At 42.4% G+C, this 24,228-nt stretch overlaps 1 protein-coding gene across 1 annotated transcript in view; it reads left to right on the forward strand.

Moving 5' to 3' along the window:
• LOC143815526 (amine oxidase [flavin-containing] A-like) overlaps window positions 1-24,228 on the forward strand; it is a 145,240-nt gene that overhangs the window by 102,641 nt on the left and 18,371 nt on the right. The window contains exons 9-13 of the mRNA XM_077294812.1: window positions 2,012-2,108; window positions 6,659-6,712; window positions 11,247-11,304; window positions 12,164-12,261; window positions 15,993-16,104. Of these exons, the coding sequence (XP_077150927.1) occupies window positions 2,012-2,108; window positions 6,659-6,712; window positions 11,247-11,304; window positions 12,164-12,261; window positions 15,993-16,104 (419 nt within the window). The remainder of the gene's footprint in view (window positions 1-2,011; window positions 2,109-6,658; window positions 6,713-11,246; window positions 11,305-12,163; window positions 12,262-15,992; window positions 16,105-24,228) is intronic.

The following is a 24,228-nucleotide window of genomic DNA, read 5'->3' on the forward strand; positions in this document are numbered from 1 at the left end:
CCATCGCCGCTGAGCCTAGTGATTGGCTGCAGCTGCCACATGTTTTAGATGTGATGTTACCAATGCAGCCACGCAAATAAGGACTGGCGGTGAGCAATGGAGATGCAGCACTGGAGCTCTGTTTGTTGTGGGCTTGCACACTGAGCTCACATCTTTTCCTGCACATGATGTTTGATTTAATCAGCTATCAAATGCCTTTAACAGCTATTAACCAGTTAAATCCCTTTGTCATTCATTGACAGTGGGATTTAGCACGCGACTGCTGGAAGCGAGTCTCAAATCCCGCCCATCGACACCCCTGTCATGTAATCTTGGGGAGCTGGTGGGTTGTCATGACAGCTGGAGGTCTGCAGCAGACCCCTGTGCCTGTTATTATGATTCTCCTGTGAACGCCGGCCAATGAGCGAGGAGATCATGATTTCTGTTATACATAGAAGGGCTGATGCATATATAGCACAGGTGATCGGACGATCGCAGCTTTAGGTCTCCTAAAGGTACTATTAAATAAAGTTAAAAAAAAGTTTTAAAAAATCTGAAAAGAATAAAAAATCTCAAGTTCAAATCACCCCCCTTTTTCCTCATTAAAAATAAATCAATTCAACAAAAATACACATTTTTGCTATCACTGCTTGTGATGTAATGTGTAATGTCCAATCTATCAAAATATAAAATAAATTAATCCGATCGGTAAACGGCATAATGAGAAAAAAACAAAGCTCCAGAATTATGATTTTGTATGGTGGTGTTCAAAAGTACAAAAAAATCCAAGCCCTAATGTGACTGTATGGCCAGAAAAATAAAAACGTATGGCTCTTGGAAGAAGGGGAGGAGAAAGCGAAAATGCTAAATCTTTGGATAATGAAGGGGTTAAAGCAGATTCAGACTGTGGACCTTATTTCAGCTACACTGGACAACACCTTTAAGCATTGCCCACTTCATGAGAATAAAGATAACTTTTTTCATACCACCTCAAAGCTTTGTGACATTTTGTTGAGGCATTTACTACATCATACACAATAAATAACTGCAGCACCTGTATCCTACTGATGGAATTGGAATGTTTCAAGTCTTTTTCGTTTAGAAGTGATTTGGGAAAAGCAATATAGTAAATTAAGCTGTAACTTTATTAAACGGAATCTGTCAACTATTAATATCATAGGTTATAGACTGATGTGGAGAGTGATGCCTGTGTGTCTCATATCAGATGTGTGAAGGGGAGTTACCAGTGTGATGTGTGATGTGTGATGTGTGATGGCCGCTCTCTGCTCTCACTGCAGAGCTGTGTGTGATTATACCTGACACCTCTGCAGGTTCCTCTAAACTTCAGCTTTCATCTCACAGGCAGACAATTGCAATATTGTTACAATATAAATACAGCAGAGCTCAGGCAGCTGCAAAAAATATTTTTGGAAGAAAACAAATTTAATTTCTCCTGTTCTGTGTAAGATACTTGTTGCACACTGGCAAGTCCCCATTATATTTAAAATAAGCTCTCTATGCAGAGTTATCTTCCAGGTAACATCCTCCCCATAGCCTGGAAGCGGTAATTTATTTATTAGAAAAATTGTTTTTCTCTGAAATAAGACATCAGATCGCAGATATCAAAGTATAATTTTATTCAGCTTCCTATGACCTGCATCCCATATAGTTGACTTAAGAGGCTTGATGCTACTCACAGATTCCCTTGAATTAGTAAAAGTGATTCTAGTGGTGGAGTTTCTTCTTTAGAACCAATCATTAAGCTCAGTTGTCCATACATCTGTACGTTGTTTGCCAAGAAATGCTCTGTAGAATCTCTGAGAATATCAAGCCTTTACCTGTATCACTATTCCCACATATTACTGGGCTGAATAAACCCTTCTGTTTCAGGATGCTTACGCATTTCAAACTGTTAGATATGATGAAGACTCTGAAGTAGTCAGTATTGCAGAAACAATATAGAAATAGCTATATGGTAACTACAAACAAGTTATTTTAAGTAGAACATAACCATCTCCTTGCTTTTCTAAAGATTACTGTGGAGCTATGTTTATTGATGATGAAAACTCTCCAGTTGAGATCGCATTAGATGATACAAAGCCAGATGGTTCATCCCCAGCAATCATGGGGTAAGAAAAGTTTATTAATCCAACATGTTAACTATAAAAACTTGATATGTAAGGTGGCTAGAGATTGTTTTTGAAGACTTTGCAATTGGTGGCCTATTCTTTACTACAAAGTATTTACCTGGCACAACTCCATGCATTTTGCAGTGACTGTGTCTGGATACTTTCATATATGCATAGAGGATATGTCAGCACACTGCAATTAATGAATATATTAATTCCACTATTGCTATAAGTAAACACGTGATCAAAATAAAAATAAAAAACTCATGAAATAGGCCTGGACAGAAATGATGGTACCCCTGAAAATAATGTGACAAAAGGGACATGTTAGATCAAAGTGTGTCCACTAACTAGCATCACAGGTGTCTACAATCTTGGAATCAGTGAGTGGGCCTGTATATAGGGCTACAGATACTCACTGTTGTTTGGTGACATGGTGTGTATCACACTCAACATGGACCAGAGGAAGCGAAGGAAAGAGTTGTCTCAGGAGATTAGAAAGAAAATGATAGACAAACATGGTATAAGTAAAAGTTATAAGACCATCTTCAAGCAGCTTGATGTTCCTGTTACTACAGTTGCATTTATGGCAGCACGGGCAGCACGGTGGCTCAGTAGATAGCACTGCAGCCTTGCAGCGATGGAGTCCTGGGTTCTAATCACACCTTGGACAATATATGCAAGGAGTTTGTATGTTCTCCCCATGTTTGCTTGTGTTTGCTCCGGGTTCTCTGGTTTCCTCCCACATTCCAAAGATAGGGAATTTAGATTGTGAGCCCCATCAGGGACAGCGATTATAATGTGTGCAAAACTGTAAAGCGCTGCAGAATATGTTAGCGCTGTATAAAGATTATTATTATATTATTCAGAAATTTAATATTGATGGGACTGTATCCAACCTCCCTTTTCCCATCAGTTTTTTGCCTTCAATTATAATCCGTTGTTTTGACGGATCCGTCGCAGATTGTGAAAAACTGATGCGACGGTCCGTTTTTTGGACAGATCCGACAAGCAGATCTGGCTAATTGGATGGGAGCATGCTCAGTTAAAAAAAACGGAATCCGTTGCCAGATTCCATCATTTGACAGATCCGGCGCCATAGGCTTCCGTCGCTGTCCGTTTTTTTGACGTACACGAAAAACGTTACTTTGTCCGTTGTCTCCGGCCGCCGGACAAACAATTTTTCGACGGATCCGGCAAGCGACGGATGAAAAGTGAGGCCATCCATCGCAATCTGTCGCTAATACAAGTCTATGAGAAAAAAACTGATCCGGTGGCATCAGTCGCCGGATCCTTGTTTTTCAAAATTCGACGGATTGCGACTGATGGCAAAAAACTAATGTATGAAAGGGGACTTATCCACTCATCTTTTCCCAAAAAGGTTTTATCATGAGCATGCCTGGATCTAGTCTCTTCCCCATTTTATTTGAGAACTGCCTGGATATATGGAGATGTGAGTCATTAGAGTTAGGGGCCATCCACATTGAGGTCACCCTGTTCTGGTGTGGGTGACTTTTACTCTTTTTGATACAAAAAAATGTTAACTAGGTATCTCATGTATTTTTTACATGTATAACCATAGTGGAATCCAATCCATGCATTAATTAAGGTGCATAGTGTCTATGTCTGTATATTGGCTACAGAGTATTTGTGCACCTGCATATTAATTTAATACTAATGGTGTGCAAGCTCTTTTTTTGGTGTGTTGGGATACTTCGTCACATTCATTTGAATAGGACTGAGATGTACAGTACTGCAAGAGCAGGCATAACCACTACCCAGAGTATGGAGCTATTCCTGGTAAATAGTGAGGGGGTTTCGGCCACTGTTCAGTCACACCATCCCCTTCAACCAGCTGATAATGGTGGTACCAAGTATCAAATCATCATAATCATTGGAAGAGTGCAATGTAGAGTAACAATTCCGTAGTATGACTGTAGACAGGCATCAGAGGATCACAACATTGCCAATAGTTGATGGTCAAAGCTTAGGTCCTCCCTGTCCCTGAATGGTGGCCTCTACCCTGGTCTCAGAGCATGTCTAAAACTCTTCTTATAGAAGTCGTTGAGTCATTTTTAAATATCTGTTTCTTATGCTTGAAACTTAGATAGTGTGCATTAGATTAACTGTGTCTGAGTCTTTAGATTTAATTGGGAGCAGTCAGCTAACTAACGTGTATGGGGTTGTCCTGACTATCACTTTACAATAGATGTCAATGTGGAAACATTGCTTTGCTCTTATAGAAGATGAGTCTGGCTGTGAAGTATTAACCTTCCCCCTTGAGAACAAGTGCGTGCTCAGCAGATTGAAGTCGGTGTGGAGTCAGAGTATCTAGTCCAGTCAAAAGCTATCTAAGATATATGGCCACCATAACATAAATCATATCTCTGAACTGCTGGTAACAGAGTGATGGAGAAGATCAGATAAGGTGATTGCCCCATAATCAGGTTCAGAAATAGAATGTAGGAATGCACAATCATAAAGTGCAATAAGAATTACACATTAATATCTAGAGTAAGAGGCCAACCACTTTAAAATCAATCTGAATTAAGCCTCATTCACAAATCCGTGTGTCTTGGTTCCAGTATATGCATCATGATTCACGAATGGGCCAAGGGTCGACTCAAACTTGACAGCCTCACATATGTTTTGGGGCTGCCAAATTTGGGTCGGTAGATCCAATGCCGGTCAGTGAATCACAATCTATACTCAGGAGATGACAAATAGATGTGTGAGTACTTCTTTAATGATGGATATATATATATATATATATATATATATATATATATATATATATTTATTGTTTACCTTCATATACTTTTTTGAAGTTCATAAATATTTTCTGAAGTCATGCCCGCTGCTCAGCAAACAGTATTTAAACACCACAGGATCCAATATTCAAATAATACAACTCTATATTCACCATAACACCATAACCCCTATTGCATATTAATCAAATGAGGTAGAGTTTTTAAAAAAAATATCAATATTTTATTATACAAAAAGATTTGTTCACATAGAATTAAAGTACCACAAACCAAGCAGGTTTAAAGGAGAAGTATAACCAGGTATGTTTATACAGTAAGTAACATTTACACCATTAACAGAATGTAGATATAAAAACTACCATAGCAGATGCCATATATATCCTTATATTATATTTTTTTTCTCCATGCCAAGTTACTGTGTGTAATAAAACAAAAGGATATCCGACCCTCTAGGCAGAAAGCAAGTGAAAACTAACTAGGGCCAACTCAAATATAGGAAACTAGTTTGTCCTGGATAGTCATTAGGACTGATATGAGGATATGTTAAGAATCCGCAAGTGCCATACATAACAATCCTACCAGGAGCATGAATACTGTATTTAAACCTAAATTAGGAGACCCATGTCCGAAGTAACTTACTTAAAAGATGGAAGCCTGGTATCTCCACCTGCCGCCAGCAAACAGTATGTTCAGAACATGGCTGCTGATAGAAAGGCGAGTGACCAGACGCGACACCATTCTTAAAAAATATAGTAAACAGACGAAAACCATATAAAGTATATACTGTTAATCTCCATATTAAAAATATTACCCTTTTTGTCAATGCACCATGGCAAGTGGGAAGAGCTGGGCAAAGCGCCAGAATTGGCACATCTAATGGGTGCACCTTTTCCTAGAAGCTGCTATTTTTAGGCTGGGAAGAGCCATGTATCCATGGCCTGAGAATACTAAACCTCAGCTGTCTGCTTTAGCTTGGCTGGTTATCAAAAAATGTGAGGAACCCCACTCCATTTTTTAAAATTATTTAATTTACAAAACTGCATGGGGACCTCTCTATTTTTGATAACCAGCTAAGTTAAAGCTGACATCTAAGGGCTGCAGCCCGCAGCTGTCGGCTTTACCTGCGCTTGTTCTCAAAAATGGATGTTTTTTACACAGTGCATCGGCGTATGACAGCCATTCCAATACTTGATATGGATGTAATGGGTCCGGAAGTGCCCACACAGGAATAGCATGTTGATTGGCTGCGTTGCATCCTTTCAACAATCTTCGTTTGAGCTGCCGAACCAGAACAGTAACGCGGACTTCCGGGAGAAGTCCATGCATGGACGTTTGAGGTCCTGTACGGACCCCGAACTTTACCATTCAAGTTAGACCATTGCTACTAGCTAGTCCAATGTCCCTGGCCTGATTCTCCCAGCTCCGCTGCAGTTCATTGACAGGATTCTCACTGTGTACTCACATGGGTGAAAACTGTATGGGTGGGTATGAGGAGATGGGTATGGGAAGAAACTGGCAGGGGTAATACTGATCTAGTTAGTCTCTCCCTTTAGTCCACGGCCAGCTCTTCAAGCTATAATTTCTTTACTATGCTACAGTGCTGCAGAGTAAAATGTTCATGCTACCCATGAATTGGACAGCATATATCGGATGTCAGGTTTTCTTTAAAGCTCTGAAGCTGATCTGTTTGGGATCTGTATTTATTAGTAGTTATTGATTTCTGGCAGCTGCTCCTCAATGTTATAAAATGTCTCATCATTTATTTATTTTTATTTATTTCAGTTTTATTTTATCAAGAAGATCATCTGCCCTTACAAATCTTACTAAGGAGGAGAGGTAAGGGTCTCTGTATGATAATGAACAAAGCTACATGACTTCACTCAGTGTTAATAAGGCAAAAATATTATATTCAATGATTAAGCCTACATTAATGGGATAACATCAATAAATCAGTAACATAGTTGAATATCAGAAGGTAGTGCTTTAAATCAGACATCCCAACAGGGTTGCCAACCTTGCTTTTTTTTTTCTGGACTGTTTATGAAAAAATCCAGGGCAATATTTTTTACAGACACATTGGAAAACCAAAATAAATCATATCATAATTCTGATATGAACTCATCAGCTGCATTCACTGTGAACTATAAAATGATGATAATTATAGTCAAAATGTTTTTTCGGCTTCAAAGAAATCACGGAAATCACCTTACATTTTGTTACCGACTGTCCTGAAATTTCTGGACGGTTGGTAAACCATCAGCTCAAAGAAATCCTAAAGATGAGGGACATCTATGTAGTATATGATGATTACTTGCGGTGTTTTCACATTGCGTTGTTGTTCCCCTTGTGGTCATACGTCTGAGGGTCCACCTCTTGTATGCGTACACTCCAGAAAAAGTACACGTCAGAGCACACGTTCGCTCTACTGAAACCATTGCAGTCTATGGCCCCGTCAGCGCATACGTCCGGATACCGTTTTGTAGGTGATTTCAGATGTATGCCCTATAGAGACACACAACGCAATATAAAAGCACCCTTACCCCTTACTCAGCTTACTCCGGACTATGAGTACACTTTAATCTAGTTAAGAACTTTGCACATCCACATTTCTTGAAAATTAAAATTCTTTTGTTCCATTTCATTGTAAAAAAAAAGGGGTATCAAAATTTTTAGTCATATAATTTACAAGCAAAACTGATGTTTTTCTGTCATATTCAAGAGAATCTGCCAGCCAGTTTTTACTATGAAAACTGACAGCAACATAGTGTAGGAACAGAGAACCTAATTACAGCAATGTGTCACTTGCTGGTCTGCATGTTGTAATTTTGATAAATTCACTGTTTTCTTTACAGCAGATCTAGCAGTGCTCAGAATGCTGAGCTCTGTATAACCCCTCCCCCACACCAGTGAGTGGCAGCTTTTTGTGTGCACTGTACACTAAGGGCTGTCCCACACGTCCAGATAATTCCGGTACCGGAATAAATCGGTACTGGAGTTATCCGTGTCCGTGTGCCTGTGAACTCACGTAGGCCATACGTGCGGCACACGTGTGCCGCCCGTATGGCGAGTGGGTACCACACGGAGCGTGTGGTACCCACGCGTGTGGTACCCTGCATCGTGCTGAGGCCGCGATTCATATGTTCCCTGCAGCAGCGTTTGCTGCAGAGAAAATATGAATAATAGTGTTTAAAATAAAGATCTATGTGTCCCCCGCCCTCCCACCCCCTGTGCGCCCCCCGCTGTTCAGAAAATACTCACCCGCTTCCACGTTGGCTGTCGCGGCTTCCTGGTCTGGCCCCATCTTCTCCTGTATGCGGTCACGTGGGGCCGATCATTTACAGTCATGAATAGGCGGCTCCACCTCCCATAGGGGCGGAGCCGACTATTCATGATTGTAAATGAGCGGCCCCACGTGACCGCATACAGTAGAAGGCGCGGGGCAGAGAGGAAGGAGTGACAGCCAACTTGGGAGCGGGTGAGTATTTTCTGAACAGCGGGAGGGCGCACAGGGGGGTGGGGGGGCGCACAGGGGGTGGGAGGGCGGGGGACACATAGATCTTTATTTTAAACACTATTATTCATATTTTCTCTGCAGCAAACGCTGCTGCAGGGAACATATGAATCGCGGCTTCAGCACCATGTGGGGGGGACAGCGCTTACTGTAGCGCTGTCCCCTGCACGGCACACGGACTGCAAAAGGAGACCGTCCGTTTGCGGTCCGTGTTTTACACGGACCCATTGACTTTAATGGGTCCGTGTAATACGTGCGCTTCCACGAACACTGACATGTCTCCGTGTTTGGCACACGGAGACACGGTCCGCAAAAAATCAATGACATCTGCACAGATGCATTGATTTTTATGGGTCTACATGTGTCAGTGGCTCCAGTACGTGAGGAAACTGTCACCTCACGTACCAGAGCCACTGACGTGTGAAACCGGCCTAACAGAAAGCTGCTAATGAGAGCTGTGGGTGAGGCTGCACACAGCAGTTGACTATGAGGCACAGAACAACTAGTCCTGCAGTGATAATCTTCTGCTGATAAAACACTGATTTTATTAAAACAGCAACACAAAGCCCAGTAAGTGACACATTGTTGGATTCTAGGTTTTTCCCCCTACATTATGCTGCTCATAAGTGTCATTACAAAAAACTTGCAGACAGATTCCCTTTAACACACTTAGTAACTTTGTTTTTGTATCTTTCGAGCCAACTTTAACCCCTTCATGACCTTTTCCGTACTGGTACGTCAAAGGTCCCATCCTTACCTTTGATGCGAACTCTGACGTTGAGTCCGTATCTTCACGGGTGATTTAATCAGCCATCAAGTGCCTTTGACAGCTGGGGGTTCAGCTGTTAACTTGCTAATCCTTCTGTCAATCAATGACTTAACATGCGTGGGCCAGAAGAGTGTCCGAAATGCCACCCTTCGGCTCCCCTGTCGCGTGATTGCTGGGCGCCAATGGTTTGCCATGACAGCCAGGGTTCTTCAGAAGACCCCGCGTATGTCATTTTATATATCCTGTGAATGTCAGCTCGTGGCCGTTTTTCATAGGAGATTGTGATTTTTGCTGAGGCACTGTGATATATAGCATAGTCGATTGGAAGATCGCAGCTTCAAGTCTTCTAAGGAAACTATTAAAATCAGTAAAACTTTAAAAAAATAAGTTTTTAAAATATAAGAAAACAAAACACACAAAAGTTCAAATCCTTTTGTCCCATCGGAAATAAAACAATTAAAAAAAAACTAAAATACGCATATTTGGTATAATAATCTTCATTTTTATATAGCGCTAACATATTCTGCAGCACTTTACAGTTTGCACACATTATCATCGCTGTCCCTGTTGGGGCTCACAATCTATATTCCCTATCAGTATGTCTTTGGAATGTGGGAGGAAACCGGAGAACCCGGAGGAAACCCACGCAAACACGGAGAGAACATACAAACTCTTTGCAGATATTGTCCTTGGTGAGGTTTGAACCCAGGACTTGAGCGCTGCAAGGCTGCTGTGCTATCCACTGCGCCACCATGCTGTCCTGGTATCACTGCTTTCAGAAATGTCTGATCTATCAAAATATAAAAGCAATCCGGTTTGTATGGCGTAACAAGAAAAAGCATCAAAACGCCAGAATTACAGGGTTTTTTGGTCGCCGCAACACTTTAAATCATCGTATCTACCCCAAAATGGTATCAATATAAACGTCAGCTCATGCTGCAAAACGTAAGCCCTTACCTAGATCCCAAAAAATAAAAAGCTACGAGTGTCGGAAAATGTTGACATAAGCTAAAAATGTTTTTCTTACAAATTTTGAAATTTTTCTCACTGCTTAAATAAAAAAGAACCTATACATGTTTGGTTTTTCTACCTCATCAGATTTCAGAATGACGTAGGGACAGAGACCCTAATTTCTGTAGTTTGTAAGTAACTGGGCTGCATCAGCAGGAGATTCTGAGAGGATAGTAAGCCTGAAGCAATGTAGTCCTTGATAATGCATTAGCTCTGTCTATCCCTGCTGGGCACTGCTGATTGTCAAATTTCTGCCTATGCACAGCGTACATATAAAACTGCAAATGAGTGGTGTAGGTGGGGTTATACAGACTTCAGCATTCAGGGACCTAGTACATCTGCAGCAGGTTAAACAGTGATTTTATCAAAACTGCAGCAAGCAGCCAAGTAAGTAATACATGGCTGGAATGAGGTCTCTGACCCTACATTATTTTGGACTCAGATAGATCAGCAAAAACCTGATACAAATCCCCTTTAAGCTATGGAAAGTAATGATTAAAGAAAATACAAAGATATAAAGATTTATGTTTTCTGATTTGATTGCCCATTACATTTTCATAAGAAGAAGAATATGAATGTATTTTTGCTTATTTTTTTCTAAAAATCTATTTTTATATGCAAGTGAAGTATGGAAGTTTCATTACAAACCATGGTAAATTCTTCACATAAATGGTCTAAAAACTGAAAGGCATCTTCTAAGATTTGGGCCTTGATTTATCAAGTCTGGTGTTGTTCACAACGGTCTTGATGAAGAAGTGTGCTGGAGTCAGACGCTCGTCAGAAGCATCGGATGAGTGGTATGTGCCTCTGTGTGCGCCTCGCCACAAGTCCTTCTCCAGTCCCGGCTGGAGAAAAATGGTTCAGCAGCAATCATCACGCCTCCTTCCTATCCAGCTCTCCCACTTTGTCAAAAATGGTGTGAGAACGCCAAAAGTCACAACATTTCAGGGCTGCCTCGAGTTACGCCAAAATGTTGCGACTTTTCAATGCTTTTAACACCAGAATACCGGCCCTGGGTGTATTTCTTACATTTTCTTAGTTTTAAAATTTTTTTTATGTATTTATTTTCCTATACATAGAAAGAAAAGAATTTCAGAGTACTATGCCAAAGTAATAGGCACTGACAAAGCATTACATGTAAGTTATCTTTACTTTGCTACAATATCGTTGTATAATATTTCTGTTGCGATTCTTCTTCAAAGTGAATGTTTGATTTCTCAATAGGCTGAATCTCTGCATAGTTTATGTTTTATGTCAAATGCACCCAGCTAAGATAGTATAGCCGGTGCCTGATACGTGCTGCCCGTGGATTGGGCAGCATGAATTACCTGACAGGAGGGAGGAGCTTTACACAGAGCTCCTCCTCCATCCGATCTACATAGAATTGTATCGGTAGTAGCCGCCATCTCCTGTCTCAGTAAAAGGAAAGTCTATCTTCATTCAATACAGATTTTTGCTAATTTTGATAATAACTGATCAATTTTGGCAGAGAAACACATTGTTCTGATAAGGTGTATTACAAAGTTGCTTATTTTTATGTGTTCTATTGATTTATCAGATAAAGCGTAACCATTGTTTTAATTTTTATCTAAACACATCAGAGACAGCTCCTTCCAGATTTGAATAGCTTTGGAGCCTTAGCGGATTTTGCCTAAATAATTATTACTTGACCGGCATTCAGATGAATTTGCTAACAATAATACATGTAATACATGAACATTTGAATTCTGCACACGATAAAAGATTGTGGGACCCAATCCTCTACGATGTCCATTTGTACTAATAGCATATTCTAACAGGATTTGTCGTCATGCGTCAGCCCCATTAAAAAGGACATGTCACAAAGTCATAAAAAGCCCAGTTTTGCTCTGGTCTTATTCCCACTCGCACCTTTGAGTATAATTTTTTATTGGCTATTCTTTTTTTTTAGTTACAGAGTATTTATGATTGCTATATGCCTACTGTGTACTAAATTACTATTTTCATTATTGCATAGCCTGTACATTACGAGGAGAAGAACTGGTGCGAGGAACAATATTCTGGAGGCTGCTACACCGCCTACTTCCCACCAGGAGTCATGACACAATATGGAAGGTAAGGTGGCAAGATAGTAAAACAAGAGAAAGAGTTTTACATATGTGAATGGAATTGTGCTGAGAAGACGGACGTCAGGGCCCTGGGACTCAATGAGCTGCTGTGTGTAGACCCATAACCTGTGAAATGAGAGGATCTGTATTGGCTGTCATATACTGTTACAGCCTGATCACATCAGTCTGTTGTCTGTCAAGGACGGGTCAAGTAATTTTGGAGCCCTAAGCAGATAAAGTGAATTGTGCCTTCTTCCCCCACACGTGTAAAATCCGGTTTGCAGTATACATTTGCTATATCGGCCTTGAATGCTCACATGCCCCTCCATCTGTGTCCGCTTCATGGACGGTGGCAGCATTTGGTCAAGACAAGAAATCTAACAATGTTGCGTAGCATCACAGAGAGGGAAAATGGCCGAAAACTTCAGTATACATTGGTATATTGCTGGCAATTTTTTTTTCCACACGTGTTCAAGGTATGGATAATGAGACCAATGCCTTTGTGAAATGTCCCCTTGTTGTAAAAATGTGGAACAGTCTAAGGGTGGGTTGAGGTAATAATTCTGGCCAGTCATATCAGCTGTTCTAGTAGGATTTTCCTGATTTTCTTAGCTGCATTTTTCAGCAACAGTCCATTAACAGCTTATACTGTAACACAGGGATCTCATTCTTGAAAGTTATCAGGAGAAGAGTTCCAAAAAATTCAAAGGCAATAGATATACCATGGAACACTGTGCAGGCGGTCATCAAGAAGAGGCTTACAATTGTCACAATACTTACATTACCTAGAACTGGACCATAAAAAATCTGATGAAAAAAGACAAGAAAATTGGTCTGAGAAGCTACAGTAACATTAAATAAGCTGCAGGAATTTATTTTGAAAGTACTGGTTGCGTACAGCATGTGATGAAAATCTTAAGTATTCTTCACATGTCTGGCCTGTGGGATAGGGTGGCAAGATGGAATCCTTTTCATACAAATAAAAACATCAAAGCTTGCTATGTTTTGCCAAAACCTACATGGAGTCAGCCAAAAGCATGTGGGAAAACGTGTTATGGTCTGATGAGACCAAGGTTGAGCTTTATGCCCATAATTCCAAAAGGTATGTTTAGCTCAAAGCCAACACTTCGCTTTACCACATGAACACCATACCCACAGTAAAGCATGGTGGAGGAAGTATTATGCTTTGGGGCTGTTTTTTAGCAGCTAATACTCGGGATTTACGCAGTATGGAGGCGTTATGGACAGTTTCAGATATCAGTCAATTTTGTAACAAAACCTTAATAAATCTGTTAAAAAGCTTAAAGGGTAACTGTGCCTTCATGTAACTATTCAGAATAAGATTTCCTGTGTATGTACATGAAGAATAACACTATTTATGGCTATTATGTGACTTATATCCTGCATTCTCACCAGTTTTCCCCTCCGCATACTCTATCTTTGATTTGCAACCCATTGGTACCTGATGCAATGACTTCTCCAATTGACGGTAAAGCACAGAGAGGCAAATACCTGTTTGTCATTAACTTTTTAGCTCACAGAGAAAAGCAAGAAAGCAACCTCCTCATCTTGCAAGTCTATCAACAAAATGCTGGATGCCATTAAACGGCTTGTTTCAGCTAATAATGAACTGTTGCTATATCGCTCTCACTTGTTACTGTCCAGCTACAAAATGGAGTTATTTATATTAGATCTACATCATTCACTTATAGCACTGGGAACATTGGGCAGCACCCATTGAAGGTTAAACTTTTTCTGTTCCCAGGAATGTTTCTGCTGTGTATCTGGGTTTTTTCTTTGTTGCATTCTTTAGTGACAATATGGAATGTTATTTGAATGTTCGTTGTATATGCGCGTATACTGTATCATCTTATTGTATACTAGAAATAGGCCCGATGCTATTGCATTGGAAGTGCGGTGAGCTGCCAGCGGCTGAGCCAATGAGCGGCACGGGATTCAAATCCCCCGCCAAAGCCGGCGGGCAGCTCAGCCAATGAGCGGTGCCACGTGGCTTTGGATTCAAATCCCGTGCGGCACTGCTCATTGGCTCAGCCGGCGGGGAGGGGGATTTGAATCCCTCACCGCTCATTGGCTGAGCCACCCCAGGCTGCGCGGCTTTGGCGGGGGATTCAAATCCCGCTCGGCACCGCTCATTGGTTCAGCCGGCGGGGCGGGGGATTTGAATCCCGCTCCTCTCATTGGATTTTTCCGCACTGAATCCGCATCTCTTGGGAGAAAACGCAGGTGCATTTTTTATGCGTTTTTTGTGTGGTTTTTATGCCTTTTTTGTGCGTTTTTTTATGCGTTTTTGTATGTGATTTTGAAAGCTAAGTAAAGATGTATAAACCTCCTCTTTTACATTTGTCCAACCCACACTCCATTACACATAGATAGATAGATAGATAGATAGATAGATAGATAATAGATAGATATAAAGATAGATAGATAGATATATAGAAGGAATGAGATGGATAGATAGATCTGTAGATAGATCTATGCATAGATCGATAGATATTATCTAGCTATAGATCTATCTATCATCTATCTATCTCATTCCTTCTATCTATCTATCTATAGATCTATCTGTCTCATTCCTTCTGTCTCATTTCTTCTATCTATCTATTCTATCTATCATCTATCTATCTGTCTATCATATTCCTTTTATCTATCCTATCTATCATCTATCTCATTCCTTCTATATATGGGATAGATAGGTATGGGATAGATAGATAGATAGATAGATAGATAGATAGATAGATAGATAGATAGATAGATAGATAGAAGGAATGAGCTCCATTATGTGCTGATTCAAATGAATAGGAGCTGATCTGCTGTACTTGGGTGCTGCCACTAAACATTGTGATGGAACAGCAGTGTATATAGAAACTGATGACCAGTGTGGGCGCTGGGTGTGGATCTGATCTTCAGTGCCCAACTCCCAGCTAATGTGCAGTACCTGGCTGCAGACAAAGCATTATTACCGCCCCTTACTTTGTTTATATATGGCTGCTGCTGGAGCTAGTTATAGCTTATCGGTTGTGGTGCAGACTCCAAACTAATATTAACGATCCTAAATATATTCTCGGTATCGTAGTAGTGGAAATCTGCTTTAAGAGCGACATTTTGTTCTTCATAGATTGTATTGTTTAGACTTGGAGTGGTGGGGGGGCCAGGGATGTCGAGGGTTCAGAAAATGTATAATTTCTGCAATCTTTTGCAGAATTTACTATTCGTTCTACTAAACGTTCTCATGCACAGTAGTTTGACTGCATAAAATGGCATTTTATGTAATTCATATATTAAAGAAAATTTGTTAATAGGTTTTTACTATGTAATTTGAGGACAGCATGAGGTTGCAGCTGAGACACAGATTTCAGGGATGTGTCACTTATTAGGCTGTGTGCTGTTGGTTCCATAAAATAAATGTTTTACCACCAGGAGGTAATCACTGCCCGGACTACTGTTCACGTGAGCCCTGGTCTGACCTCGCCCCCTTCTCTAATAAGCAGCTCATTGTCAATATACAATGGACATAGTAAGATGTGGTGTGCTCTGCATCATGCTTTATCTAAGAACTCTTCTTGTGTCACATCTGCTGCACCCAATAATCTAAGTGATACATCAATGGAATCAAGGTCTCTTTTCCTACAATTGCTCTTTGATGAGGTAGCAAAAAAGTGGTGACAGATTCCATTTAAGTATGTATAGGTTGCTTTAAAGTGTCTCCTTTTTCTAAAGTGTCATTCGGCAGCCCGTTGGGAGGCTTTACTTTGCTGGAACAGAAACTGCTACTCAGTGGAGCGGGTACATGGAAGGAGCAGTTCAAGCTGGGGAGAGAGCAGCCAGAGAGGTACAATTTCTCTAAAATAATTATAGAAGTAATTGGTAATATAAAAGTAGCAGAATGTTCCTAAAGGTGACTGGTGAAATCTGCTAGTCTCTCTAATTATCCTTAAGAAGCATGAAGCAATACCAGGAAAATTCATCCACAGAAGATCCTTCTGCTCTTCTGACCTCAGAGTGATCAAAGAAGGCCTTGTTGAACATTGAGGATGTTGATTAAAATTAAATGAACACATATCTACAGACCTTGTTTCTCATTATTCCAATCAAATGTTTTAATGAGGGTCTGGTTCCATTTTGATGGTGTATTTTCTCAGTTAAACTTCTCTGCTAAATTCCTGCTAAATCAATTTTCATGACTATTTAATGCTTTAGAGCCCTCTAGTGGAGCTTGCTGCCATTGCACATCGCCTTTGCTTGTGAGTAGTGATGAGCGAATATACTCGTTACTCGAGATTTCTCGGGCACGCTCGGGGGTCCTCCGAGTATTTTTTAGTGCTCGGAGATTTAGTTTTTCTTGCAGCAGCTGAATGATTTACATCTGTTAGCCAGCATAAGTACATGTGGGGGTTGCCCAGTTGCTAGGGAATCCCCACATGTACTTATGCTGGCTAACAGATGTAAATTATTCAGCTGCTGCAAGAAAAACTAAATCTCCGAGCACTAAAAAATACTCGGAGGACCCCCGAGCATGCTCGAGAAATCTCGAGTAACGAGTATATTCGCTCATCACTACTTGTGAGCTCTAGCTTGTACCTCATTTAAAGGGCCACTGTCACCCCCTCCAGCCGTTATAAACTAAAAGAGCCACCTTGTGCAGCAGTAATGCTGCATTCTAACAAGGTGGCTCTTTTAGTTTTTGGTGCATGTATTCCCAAAATAAAGCTTTTTATAACTTCTCCAAAATACCTGTCTTTCGCCAGGGAGGCAGGTCCTCACCCCCCTGCTTGAAACGCCACACTGCCGTCACTCAAATCTTCAGGGGCGCCGGGCGCCGCCCCTCTCGCGCTGTTTTCGCATGAAACGACGTCACGACGGCTTGCAGACTGCGCCTGTGCGGCCACCCACCTTGTGAATCCCAGCCCCGCAGTGTGTTATGCATTATGCAGAGTGCAGAGCTGGGATTCACAAGCAGGGCGGCCGCACAGGCGCAGTCTGCAAGACTGCATCGGAGGTCAGACGGCCAAAGCTCACTGCGCCTGCACCAGACAGTACTACACAGCGCAAGCGCCGGATTTCATGCGAAAACAGCGCGATAGGGGCGGCGCCCGGCGCCCCTGAAGATTTGAGTGACGGCAGTGTGGCGTTTCAAGCGGGGGTGAGGACCTGCCTCCGTGGCGAAAGACAGGTATTTTGGAGAAGTTATAAAAAGCTTTATTTTGGGAATACATGCACCAAAAACTAAAAGAGCCACCTTGTTCGAATGCAGCATTACTGCTGCACAAGGTGGCTCTTTTAGTTTATAACGGCTGGAGGGGGTGACAGTGGCCCTTTAAACATGCTCCTTTGGTATCCATGTTCTTTTTCATAAACTGTTGCTAGATAACAGTATGTATTATTTTATTGAGCTGTTTATTCATCAATATGCAAGAAAGTCTATATTTTTCCATATTTAACATTTTATACAGTTGTGTGAAAAAGTGTTTGCCCCTTCCTGATTTCCTATTCTTTTGGTTTTTTGTCACACTTAAATGTTTCAGATCACCTAACAAAGTTAAATATTAGATCAAGATAACACAAGTAAACGCAAAATACAGTTTTTAAATGAAGGTCTGTATTATTAAAGGAAAAAGAAATCCAAACATTCAGGGCGCTGCAGACTTGTAGCTTAACCCCTTTCCGACATCGGGTGTAAATGTACGCTGATGTCGGATTCCCCCTGCTGGAGCCTGCACCTTTCCTGGCACATGTCAGCTTATCTATACAGCTGACAAGTGCCCGCAACAGCCGCGGGTGAAATCGTAATCCACCCGTGGCTGTTAACCCGTTAAATACCTCTGTCAATTTCTGACAGCGGCATTTAACTTGCGCTTCCGGCAAGCACGCTGGAAATCCAACCCATCGGTGACCCGTCACTTAATCGCGGTTCACCGATGGGTTGGCATGACAACCAGAGGTCTCCAGCAGACCTCTATGATTGTCACAGCCGGATTGCTATGAGCGCTGTCCGGTGGTCGGCGCTCATAGCAAGTGAGCAATTCTGCTACATACAGGCAATCTGATCATTGCCTGTATGTAGCAGAGCCGATCGGATTATGGCAGCTTCTAGCCTCTCATAGAGGTCATTGAAGCATGCAAAAAGTAAAAAAAATAGTTTTTAAAAATATAAAAAAAAAAAATATGAAAGTTCAAATCGCCCCCCTTTCACCCCATTCAAAATAAAACTATAAAAACCAAACATACACATATTTGGTATCGCCGCATTAAGACTTGCCCGATTTATCAATATAAAATAAGAATTAACCCGATCGCTATATGGCAAGAAAGAAAAGTCAAAACGCCAGAATTAAATTTTTTTGCTCCCCGCAACATTTCATTAAAATGCAATAACTGGTGCTCAAAAGATCGTATCTGCACCAAAATGGTATCATTGAAAACATCAGCTCGGCACACAAAAAATAAGCCCTCAGTCAATCTGAGATCACGAAAAATGGAGACGTTATGGGTATCGGAAAATGACCCTTTTTTTTTTTAAACAAACTTTGGAATTTTTTTTCACCACTTAGACAAAAAGAGAACCTAGACATGTTTGGTGTCTATGAACCTGTAATGACATGGAGAATCATATTGGCAGGTCAGTTTTAGCATTTAGTGAACATGGTAAAAAAAAAAAAAAAAACAACAACTGTGGGATTGCACTTTTTTTTTGCAATTTTACGGCACTTGGAATTTTTTTCCCGTTTTCTAGTACAAGATACAGTATGTTAAAACCAATGGTGTCGTTCAAAAATACAGCTCGTCCCGCAAAAAACAAGCCCTCACATGGCCATTTTGACTCAAAAGTAAAAAAGTTATGACTCTGGGAAAAAGGGGAGCAAAAACGAAAATGCAAAAAAAATGAAAAAAACTCCAGGGGATTAAGGCGTTAAAGGGAACCTGTAAGCAGGATTGTGTACACTAGCCTACACAAAGTGTCAGGTCGGCACCATTACACTGATTAAAATGATTGTTGATGAAATCCGTCTTGAGGTGGTTGTTTAATCTTTATTTTCAGTTTTGAGTTAATGATATGCTCGTGCTGCAGGGCGGCCTGTGGGGGTCTTCATGTGGTGCTAAAGACTGCTGACAGGTGACTGATCCCTCACTTACCTGCCCCCTAGTTTTCATAATGAATATATGTACATACTCAATAAAACCAAAACCTGCAGGCAGATGCCAACCGTGGCACCTGCGCTGCAGCATAATCACATGTTTAATGTGCAGTTAATAAATGTGCTTGATGTTTTCCTAAGGAGTATAAAAAAATCCATGTTAAAATCAGCTGTCGATGTAAATACTGTAGGTGGTCCAATAGCTGCTACTGCTCATGTCAGCAGTCAGCATTATGAAGACCTAAGCAGAGTGCCATGTAAAGACCCCCCACAGGCCGCCTCGGAGCACAAGCATATCACTAACTCAAAACTGAAAATAAAGATTAAACAACAACCACAAGACGGATTTCATCAACCAAGGTATCATTATAATCAGTATAACGGCGCTGACCTGACACTGTGTGTAGGTTACTGTGCACAATACTGCTGACAGGTTACCTTTAAGACCAGACATCCTCTTTAAGCTCCCCATTTGATAGTTATCGACTAAACAATGATTCTGCCAGCAGCTATCTCATCTGACTCTCTCATACACAAGAACGCTTGCTCTGCCAAACGTTTTTGTCATGGTTGTGGACAGGGTTCCTTCCCCGTCCTCTCAGGGTTAATTTGTATAGCCTCCTTTTGGTTTGAGGATGGCTATATTTACCCACCTTCAACTGGGGATCCTTGTCAATGGTACATCTGTCTTGGCTGTGTGTCTGACCCCCTGGTGTGCTTGCATACTGTTTAGTCTGATTGCATTCATGTATATGACTCGGTCTGTTTTTCTCGTTCTGTGCTTTGCCTTGTGATTCTGTGCTAATTATCTGTTTCTGGCTCTGACCCTCGGCTTGATACTCTATCTTCCCTCGTGTCTGCCCCGTTTGTACTGCACTGCTATCTTCGGCTCCCCGACCTTTTTCCTACGTCTCGACCATGCTTCTCTTCCTTTTTGGCTCTTCTTCGACATCCCGGCTTGACTTCTGCACGTTCAGACTACTCTCCCGCTTCGTCGGTCACCGCCGTCATTCGGCGTCTGGCTCCGCCTCCGTCCACTCCCCCAGAGGTCACGTGTTTCAAGTCCTGCGATCCGGCAGGTAAGCTCACCGCGGCGCTCCTTTCTCTGTGTCCTTCTGAAACACGTGCACAGACTCCTGCTGTAAGACTGCAGCAGGGCTCTTGATATTATCACTAACCTAAACATTTAAACGAGACTTTGCACCTCCTGCTCAGGAGGCAGTTGCTAGGGTTTTCTGGTGGCCCTCTTTGGTCGCGGATGTTAAAATGTTTGTGTCTGCATGTGGGGTTTGTGCCTGTTCTAAAAATTTTCATTGCCGGCCTGCCGGGGAATTGGTGCCTTTACCAATTCCGGATAGACCATGGACACTTTTGTCTATGAATTTTATCACTAATCTCCCTCCATCCAGGGGTAACTCCGTTGTTTGGGTGGTGATGGATAGATTTTCTAAACAGGCTCATTTTGTATCTCTGCCCACTTTACCGTCTGCTGAAACCTTGGCCAGGTTGGTTGTGCTGCATGTGGTCCGTCTGCATGGTGTACCTACAAATGTGTTGTCTGACCGTTTGTGGCCAAGTTTTGGAGGGCTTTTTGTAAGAAGTTGGGAATCACTCTTTTTCCTGTGCCTATCATCCAGAGTCTAAAGGGCAAACCGAACACACTAACCGGTCCTTGGAGCAAATTCTGAGATGTTTGAAATCTTCCTGACAGGATGACTGGTATGATGTGTTACCCGTGGCAGAGTTTGCTTTCAACAGTCTTGTGAGTGATTCCACGGGAATGTCTCCCTTCCTGGTCAACTATGGATTTAACCTGCATTTTGGAGAGTTTTCTTGCATGGACTCAGGTTGTCCGGGGGCGGAAGGTACTGTACAATGCTTAAAAGCCCTGTGAGTGGAGGTTCAGCAAAACATCACCAAGGCCCAGGGAAAGTATACATTTTTTGCGGACAAGAGGAGGGGGTCGGGTCCTGCGTTCCTAGTGGGAGAGAAAATGTGGTTATCCACCCGCAATATTAAGCTTAAGGTCCCTTCGGCCAAACTGGGTTCTAAGTTAATTGGCCCTTATAAAATTATTGAGGTTGTCAACCCGGTGGCCTACATGTTAGAGCTTCCCGCCTCCTTCAAAATATCCAACGTTTTTCACAGATCCCTTTTGAAACCATTGGGAGCGGTCGAGGAGGACTCCTCGTCCATCACTCCCTCTTGTGTTGGTGAAAGGTCATCTGGAGTATGAGGTGGGGCACAACGTTGATTCTCGGTGGGTGCACCGGAATCTGCAGTATTTGGTGCACTGGAAGGGGTATGGTCGAGAGAAATGGTCGAGGGTCTCAGCCGGTTCAGTGCATGCTGATTGGTTGGTTTGGGCTTTTCATACCAGGTATCCTGAGAAGCCTGGGGGTCCAGTGGCCCCCCGTTAAGAGGGGGGTACTGTCATAGTTATGGACAGGGTTCCTTCCCTGTCCTCTCGTGGTAAATTTGTATAGGCTCCTTTTGGTTTGAGGAGGGCTATATTTACCCGCCTTCATTTGGGGATCCTTGTCAGTGATACATCTGTCTTGGCTGAGTGTCTGAGCCCTGGTGTGCTTGCATATTGTTTAGTCTGATTGCTTTCTAGTGTATGACTCGGTCTGTTTTTCTTGTTGTGTGTTTTGTCTTGTGACTCTGTGCTAATTGTCTGCTTCTGGCTCTGACCCTCAGCTTGATACTCTTATCTTCCATCCTGTCTGCCCCGTTTGTACTGCACCGCTATCTTCGGCTCCCCGACCTTTTAGCTATGTCTCAACCACGCTTACGTCTCACACTTTTTGGCACTTCATCGACCTCCCAGCATGACTTTGGCACGTTCAGACTACTCTCCGGCTTCGCCGGTCACCACCGTCACTCGGCGTCTGACTCCGCCTTCGTCCACTCCCCCGGAGGTCACTTGTTTCAGGTCCTGTGCTCTGGCAGGTAAGCTCACCGCAGCGCTCCTTACTCTCTCTCTGTCCTTCTGAAACACGTGCACAGACTCCTGCTGTAAGTCTGCAGCAGGGCTCTTGATAGTTTTAATGTTTTTTATGACACAGCCACTGCTAGACCTATTTGGCTGCAGCTCATCTATCAGAAAATAAAATGATAATCTGTCGAAAATCAGCCATGCAAGTGATCCTTTTCTCTCGCTCAATAATCTGCCGGGGAAGAGTAGAGGACCCTAATAAAGACTAGATGAGCGGTGGCAATCCTATAGCACAAGTGCCAGAGGGGTAATGCGGAGCCCTCCCTGTGGGCACGTGCGCCATCGCATTCCGCATCAGTGGACCGGGGCTGGCGGGTGAGGAGCCCAGCGACACCAGCCCCTACTGCAGCTGGTCTGTGTCCTTGGACACACATTCAGCTGAAGTGTATTGCATTACACAAACTTGCCAGGTCCATGCACCACAATCAGAGGCCAGCAGCTAAAGTTGGCGCACACGCGACTGGGGGCACGGCAGTGACGTCATGTTCCTTTTGTTGCTTGAACACTGAAATCAGCTGCCAGTTTCAGAAGATGAGGCGGTGGATTAGAGGACTGAAGGAAGGTGTTTTTTTTTTTATATGTGTTGTACAGTGGCGCCGGCAGGATGGGGGACATATACAAGGATAGGGGCCATATACCAGAATGGGGGCCATATGCTAGGATGAGTGCATATACCAGGATGGGGGCATAAACCAAGATCGGAGTATATACCAGGATGAAGGCATATACCAGTATGGGGGCATATACCAGGATGGGGGCATATACATGGATTGGGGGAGCATATACCAGGATGGGGGAGCATATATACAGGATGAAGGGCCTATACCAGGAACAGGGGCATATACCAGAATGGGGATTCATATATACCAGGATGAAGGCCATATACCAAGATGGGGGAGTATATATACCAGGATAAAGAGCATATACCAGGATGAAGGGTATATACCAGGATCGGGGGCATATACCAGGATGGGGGTGCATATATACCAGGATGGGGTAGCATATACCAGGATGTGGGCATATACATGGATTGGGCGAGCATATACATGTATGTGGGCTTCATACACAATAATTAGGCATCACATACTAGGATGGAGGAGCATTTACCAGGATGGGCTCCTATCCATAGATTGGGGGGCATATACATGGATTTGGTGAACATATACCAGGATAGCGGGGTGGCATTTACCTGGATGGTGAGGGGCATATACCAGGATGTGGGTGCATATGCCAGGATGTGGGTTCATATACCAGGATGTGGGGGATATACCAGGATGAGGGTGCATATATCAGGATGAGAATGCATATACCAGGATGAGGGTGCATATACCAGGGTGGGGGTATATATAAGGATGAGGGGCATATACAAGGATGAGGAGTATATACCAGGATGGGGAGAGTATATACCAGGATAGGAAGCATATTCCTTTATATCTACAGTCTGGTACCTCTGCTTCTGTCTGTGGGTGCTCTCTGCTGACCCCCCCCCCCCCCCCCCCCCGTCCCCTGCTTTGCTTGAGTTGTTTTTTCTAAACTAAAACCTCAGTATTCAGGTTAAATTGCCGGGTTGACACTTTGCGATAAATAAGGTGGATTTGGGTTGTAGTTTGGCCGCTTGGTTTCTAAAAGGTTCACCATCACTGGACTAGATTGTTGGCCGAAGCCATCAATATCATCTGACATTAGTTTAATGCCTATGGGGGCCCTTAGTTCAAAATGGAGTGGGGCTTAGAAGCTGATGGCAATCATAAGGCAGGGTGCCAGTGGGTTGCTACTGTAGTCTGAGGTCTTCCAATGACCTCCAGGCAATTACACAATAATT

The sequence above is a fragment of the Ranitomeya variabilis genome, chromosome 3 (genome assembly GCF_051348905.1).
Source record: "Ranitomeya variabilis isolate aRanVar5 chromosome 3, aRanVar5.hap1, whole genome shotgun sequence".
Lineage (NCBI taxonomy): Eukaryota > Metazoa > Chordata > Amphibia > Anura > Dendrobatidae > Ranitomeya > Ranitomeya variabilis.